At 38.0% G+C, this 7,259-nt stretch overlaps 1 protein-coding gene across 1 annotated transcript; it reads right to left on the reverse strand.

Annotated features, from left to right (window-relative positions):
* Nucleotides 1–278: 278 nt before the first annotated feature.
* LOC102306618 (leukotriene B4 receptor 1) lies at nt 279–6,878 on the reverse strand. The gene is made up of 5 exons (XM_005951071.3): nt 6,715–6,878; nt 3,168–3,728; nt 2,819–3,019; nt 2,660–2,700; nt 279–1,754 (listed from the first exon to the last, which is right to left on the reverse strand). The coding sequence occupies exons 2-5, from the start codon at nt 3,717–3,719 to the stop codon at nt 1,451–1,453; spliced, it is 1,098 nt and encodes a 365-aa protein (XP_005951133.1). The 5' UTR covers nt 3,720–3,728; nt 6,715–6,878; the 3' UTR covers nt 279–1,450.
* Nucleotides 6,879–7,259: the final 381 nt, after the last annotated feature.

Raw genomic sequence — 7,259 nt, forward strand, 5'->3', positions numbered from 1 at the left:
TCTGGTGCAAATTACTGACCTCTGTCATCATTTTAAGTGGGGGAACTTGCACAATCGGTGGCTGACTAAATACTTTTTTGCCCCACTGTATTTTTTCTGTGTTTTTCTAACTACTCAGGTACCAGAAACCCAAGAAAAAAGAGAAGAAAGTATAGGAACTATCATGGAAGAACAGGTCCCTGGATGGCACGTACCATCAGCAGATAGAAGAAGTAGCTCATACAGACTTGGACAAGATTGTTGGTACCCTTCGGCCAATGAAAGAAAAACTCACAATGGTCACAGAAATAACTTTAATCTGACAAAATTAATGATGACAAATAATGACTTCATGAACTTCTTCACAAATAAAACTTTAACCGTTAGAGAAGAAATTACTCCCACTGGCAAGCTTTCCGTGGAGGAAGCAGAGTCTGGGTACAAGAGGGATGAGTTGCCTATCTCCAGGGGCGAGGTCATCGAGGCGGGTAAACAACTGCTTGGTTGCAGGGTCCATGGGGTAGATAAGGTCCGTCCTGAGTTCCTGAAGGCTCTTTTAGGGCTGTCTTGGTTGGCATGCCTCTGCAATGTTGCATGGATATCAGGGGCGCTACCTCTGGATTGGCAGACCAAGTTGGTGATTCTCATCTTTAAGAAGGAGGACCAGAAGGTGTTTTCCAGCTATAGAGGGATCACACTCCTCAGCCTCCCTGGGAAAGACTGTGCTGTGATGGATGGATGAATGGTTCCAATTTTGTTAAAATATTGACTAGGGTACGAAAGATGGCGATAAATGAAATCGGTCTGAAAAGTGGAACCTAAATTAAGATTTCAAACTTTTTTCAAGCTGCTAATAAAATGACATGTCTCCAATTAAAAATAATAGAGAAAAGAGAATCCTGAGACATACTTGTGAATTTTAATAGTAAATATCAAAATTAAAATTGTCAAGCCCATTAAGTCACGGCAGCTCAACTTTCAACTGTATAAAATGTAACAGTTGATCCAAATACAAATACATCATTGCATAAAGAGAATAACAGTGTCAAACCTTAAAAAAAATTCACATGTACAGTACACCAGCTCCTTTAAGGAGTAAATGTTGAATTGAAAGTAGAGGTAAGTAGGAATCTGAAAGTCCTACATAGTTCCTCGCAGTTTTTCCTCTTGTGGGACAGTTCAGAGCTGAGCAAGGCTCATTTGTGTGGTATACAGTTCCTCTTTTAAGAATCACCTCAAAAATATATCAGTGTATCATGCTTCCAGGTGCAGCCTGTTCCAAGAATGCGATGTCAAGTTATATCCTTTGTTATAGTCTCATTTCAGAAGTGAGGAACCAGCTGTTTGTAAGTTATTAAAACCTTTCCAATTTTGTCCTAAAAAATGTGCTTTCACCGTTGATGGAGGAAGAATTTATAATTTTAATATTTCAAGGGCACAGCACTATATCAGGCCTATTGTCTCATGTCGTCTACTTACCATTCTGCACTGGTTTGATATTAGAACTTGAGTTAGTGGTAGAATCTGGGTCTCTGTCTTTTAGCATTACAGCATCTGCATCTTTGTCTCTATCATGACTATTCTGGCTGTTTTGTCTACTCTTCCTTGTAACTGAATCCAACCCAGTGCCCTCAAACAAGCGAGCCATGAACGCAAGTCCTTCTCGTCGGATGTAAGACTTTCCTGCGAAAAAGTACAGCACGGGGTTGGCGCAGCTGCTCATGAAGGCTGTGGTAGAGGTGACAGCACGACTCCTGGTCCATATTTTATGCAGTCTGTGAGGGAAGAGAGGTGAGCACAATACAAACGTAAACATGATGGGGAAAAATAATTAATTCATTAATCAATCAAATATAAAATAACTTGGTTTTGCCTACAGCTGATTAATGCAGGCAGAGATTTTTCTAGAAGAGATGAAAATTTGGGGGAACTTTTTATCATGTGCATTTCTTTTGGGACACAGATGAAAGATTGACCTTAAAGGTCATCTGCCAAAAACATGTTTTCTGCATTGAAAGTCAGCATATAGTCAGTAATTATGTGTGTAACTAACTGCCAAGGGAACCCATAAATAAATACATATATATCTATATAGATATATATCTATACCGAACCTTTTTTTCCTTTTTTGTAAAAGTACATTTGAAAATGAGAAGTATTTTTAGCAATAAAATACATTTGGAGTAAAAAGCTTTCAGAAAAAAAAAAGAAAGACTTCAGCATTTCAATAAGCTACATGAATTGTTGCAGATTATAGTTATTTACAAGGTATTTAAAAGAGAGACCAGAGGCTGTGATAGTAAAAGCAGAAATGTTGTCTTGACGACCACATCCCTTGAGATAATGAGATAAAAAAAAATAAAAATCCCCAAATGACTCTTAGGCCTCTGTAAAAAAAACATTAATTTTCCTATATCTATATCAATTCTTAAATGCTAATGATGTAAATGAACTTTAGCTTTTAGATGTCATGAAACTTTAGCATACAGGAATTAGGTTTTTGGATGGATGGATGGATGGAAAATAGTGTGCCATGGCTCTAGTTCCATCACACATATCACATATCAAGGTGAAATTTTCCAAACTGTTCAATGACTAAAAAGTTCACTTTGACTTCAGCACCACCTGACTCACTTCTTCTCAATAGTAATTGTAAACTTGTGTCTTAAATTATACTTACATAGTTTTTACTTGACTCTCTGGATACACTGCCCATGTAACCTGAGCAAAATGTAAAAATAGTTCAATTATTTTTTCGTTGAGAATCATCATAATGATGAATTTTATAAGCATTTTTGGAAGAAGGTATTATGCATAAAATTAAGACTGTGGGACATACTTGCACCAGGTTTATGAAATGGTAGGGCAACCAAAACAGGCAGAAGGTCAACACGATGGCCAGGATGAGCTTCTCGCTACGAATGCGACGGCGGAACTTGGTCTGTCGGATCCGACGCAAGATGCATATGTAGCTGACTACAATGACAGTATAAGGAATTAGAAATCCCAATATGATCTCCAGTGTGTATTGTAGGACCACCTGTACAGGGAGAAAACACAAGACGGATGAAAAATAGTGTAGAATGGAGGTGCTAATGTGTATATATGTATGCATAGATTAATAGGTAGATAGAGAGGTAGATTTAAACATTTTCAGTATTCCTCTATCAGAATTCTTCTCAACTCACATGGCTGCATAAATCATGGAAGGAATCGCAAACATGCATAGGTCCCTTGTCCCTCACTTCTCTGAAGAGGAGTGCAGGAATGGAGGCGGCAATCACCAGTGCCCACACCGCTGCCAGCACACGCGGTACCGTCTTTTGGGTGGTGATAACACCGACACGTTGTGGCCACAGCACAGCCACCAGCCTGTAGAGGCTCATCATCATAATGAGCTGGATGGAAGCGTACATGTTGGCTAGACACAGGTAGTAGAGGACCTTACACATTACATTTCCAAACACCCAGTTCTGTTTAACGAGGTAGACAATGAAAAACGGGGTTAAAGCCATTAGAAAGCCATCTGCAATAGCTAAGTTAAGGATGAGAAGAGTAGTGACAGATTGCTTTCGAGCTCGTGCCGCGATGCTCCAGATGACGAACAAATTTCCTGGGCAGCCCAGGAGAAAGATGAGGCTGAGGATGAAGGCACCCATAGATGTGGCAACTGGATTATCCATAATGGTTTCATTTCCTACAGCAGTGTTTGTCAAATTTGAACAATCTCTGTGGGCCATCTTTGTTTCCTGTCAAAGAGAATGATTCATTCGGTCATTTTATTACTCCCTTTTAACAAGAATAAAGAAAATAGAGACAGCATCTCAGGGCTGCAGCAAGAATATGGCAAAGGAATAATAAATAATAATAAAAGTCTTCACCTCCTCCCACGAGTGTCAGGCTTAAAAGCATGAATTTCATGCAGGAAAGTGTGGGAGTGTGGTGCAAGTGCAACAGGTTTTAACGGGGACTCTTAATTCCTGAACAAACGAGACCAGACATGAGTGGAAAGCACCAGTGAGTGTGTTGGTGTCAGTATTTAACCAGAGATTGTACTTTAGACTTCTGTGCTCCTTCTCTTCAGGGTCATTGAGGGAAGGTGATTTTTACACAAACAGAACCGAACACAACTAAAAAAAGAAATTTACTGGGAAGCTTCAAAATACAGTCAGGAGAGAATAGTATTAAAGTATTTAAATACTATAAAATAGCATTATAGTATTAAATATACACTAAAAATGATATGCACTGTATGAGAAGTGTGTGGATACATGAGGATAATCACTTACTTTATTTTTATTTTTCTGACAATTAATTTGTTTACAGCCTAACACTTTATGTGAAACTGACACTCATTTTAAAATAATAGAGCACCGTGCTGTAGCGCAGACTACTGGCCAAGTGGTGAATAAATCAGTGAGATTTTCCCATTTTAACCAGCTGCAGCATTTATGCATTAGTCCAATATATTGTTTATCATTGCCCTGTGAGAGAAATGCAGTCTCAGCATATTCATAGCAATGGCATTGAAATGAACAGTCGTGTGTTGATATAATGTCTTGGTGCTAACACACATGTGTGTTCAAATGTGAAGTATATACGTATTAATAAGCTTTCTGACATTTACTTAAACCAGGAAGGTTTTTTTTCCATTTGTTAACAGGATAATAACTTCAGTGAATGCATTTTAACACTGTGTCCCTTAGGTTGAGCAAAAGTTGCATTGAGTTGGTGTTTGGATCCTTGACTGCTATTTAATGTTTTTCAGTTACATGATGTTGTGTTTGCTGGTTCACAGTGTGGTGTGTCTGTTATTTGTAGTGGTTTCATCAGTGTGCCTTTCTGTGCCTTGTTCTATATGTATGCCTTGGTCCATTTTTATTTCCTTGTCTAGTACTTCCTCTTAACCGTTACTCTTCAATTTTACTGTGAATCTTAGTTTTTTGTGTATGTTTTGCTTCCTATCTGTCCCTCATTACTTTCACCCGAGCCTTATTTCTGACTCTGTTTGCCATTCCCAACCAGCTCTTTGTATATAAATAGTCCTATCTTCCCTCTGTCCTTTCTTGTGGTGTAAACTTAGTATAATTACCTTGTAATTCCTGCAATAACTGACCGCAGGGCAATAGAAATTGGCCCTGTCGTACTGAGACAGTTTTATTTTGGGGGATTTGATGACGTAAACTAAGGTAATAAAAATATGTGTATGTATATCTAACATTTACAGCCCTGGAGACATTTATACATTAGCAGAGACACTTTGATGTGTGAATATGCTCTCTGTAACTAACTGGAAGCCCATAGTTGTTCAAGAAAATGTACACAAGCACCAGTTTAGAAAACATGTGTCAACATCAATTCTGATGTCAAAATAAATTTTAGCTCATACATCAAATGTTTCTCACATGTATTTTCTTTTTTCCCCTCTCCAGCAGCTGACTTCAAGAATCAGAGTCCTTTCACATTACTAAAAATGTTTTTCCAAAAAACGTGTCACTACATGATCTACACTCTCTGTCACTCCAGTCAGGCAGTGTCAGTATGCCTCTGCGTATAATCAGGTACTCACACCTACACTTGCTGAACAAACCTGTTTGATATTTCTTAGCAAACTGTCTTGTAGTTGGTGTTTATTACAGAGTCAATAAGCGTGCAGTTGTTTTTAAAGTTAAGCAAGCTCACACAAGGTGAGACGGCAGGCACAATCAAAGCAGTCAATATTAAGCTTTATGAAGATTTACAGCAGACTACTGCTTTAAAGCACAAATACATTTAGCATGCATTAAATGTGAGGAGGTGCAGGTAATTAAGGAGTAGTAGTAGAAATAGATTCTTTCTTATCTTTATAAAGTAGTAAAATTATTAAGAGACACTCTCCAGTTTTCTCCTGTTGCTTTTGTTTTAAGCACAACAAGCGATAAATGAAAACAAAACTAAAAAGAAAATCATTTCTATCTTGAAAAAAACCATTTTAATAATCATGTCGCTAAATATAACTATGAAGATTCTTCTAAAATAAATACATAGAAAAAAGATGAATGAAAAAAAAGACCAAATTTAAATGTAGAGTTAATGATAAGTGTTTTCGGATTTCAGTTGATTTCTGCTTTTTTCTTGATTTTGAAGTAATGTGACCACATGACAGTTGTTTACAAAGAGCTGGTCAAACCTCATGGGCAGTGACATCAAAGCAGCAGTGGACGCTGACACTGTTTTTTCTTGTTGAGCTGTGCAACACCTACAACTTATACCAACTATAACCAGGTCATGGATAAATGGCAGATTTTTTTTCTCCAGTTTCTATTACGCTTGTTGTCGCAGTGTTTCTATTTTCTTTGGTTTTTGTCAGCTTAATCTCTATTTTTATTACCATTTATACACACAGACCTTCCTGTTAAACCACATGATTAATAAAAACATGCCTAACTTAGAGGGTGTGTTTGTGTGCTCTGTGATTCACATGCATACCTATTCCACCCACAGAGAAAGGGGACGCGCACAGAAAGGGTACAACACATTGAACATAAGTGTCCAGAAATGTAGCTGTACCTGACATATTCATACTTTCAAAAACTCTAATATACATGAGAACAGTATCAGCCATGGAAACATGCAATATGCCATGCAGTCTCAAAATAAATATATAATTCACTAGGCTGCAGAAAATGAGCTATTGTAAAGAATCATTAATAAGAACAAACAAATCCCAGATCAGAAAAGAAAGAAACGACTTACCAAGTTAAATGTAAATCCCAACACAGAAAAGAAAACACCATGTGCTTGAAAAGGAGTCTGAATATGTTAAAGATGTTGTAGTTTCTTCCTTTTCTTTTAACCTTTTGGTCCCACCTCACTTTCCCCCACCTACTTTCATTCTGTTTGACTTGTCATGCTTGCTGTAACACGCAGGGAGCAGAGGAAGGTGTGTCCCCATTATGCCTCGCCTCTCTTGGCTCTGGTAGTTCGTCAACATTCTCAAGCAGATAAACCCAAAAGCAAACCAGTAAAAGGATAGTTCATCCAAATCCCTGTTCATCTCATTTCCACTGTTTTGTGCATCCAAAATGCACCTTGCACCCATATGACTGTTGAACAAGAACACACATCCTTCGTGGTTTAGGGCTATAACTAGGGATGGGTATCGTTTAGGTTTTATCCGATACCGGTGCCAAACCAGTACTTTTGAAACGGTGCCGGTGCTTAAACGGTGCTCGAACCGGTGCTTAAAGAATGGAGAACACAAAATTGGTCCAAAAACCTCTCATGTTCAGTTGTTTTTT

The sequence above is a fragment of the Haplochromis burtoni genome, unplaced genomic scaffold, assembly GCF_018398535.1.
Source record: "Haplochromis burtoni strain Fernald_Lab_line unplaced genomic scaffold, NCSU_Asbu1 Contig_905, whole genome shotgun sequence".
NCBI classification, from domain to species: Eukaryota; Metazoa; Chordata; class Actinopteri; order Cichliformes; family Cichlidae; genus Haplochromis; species Haplochromis burtoni.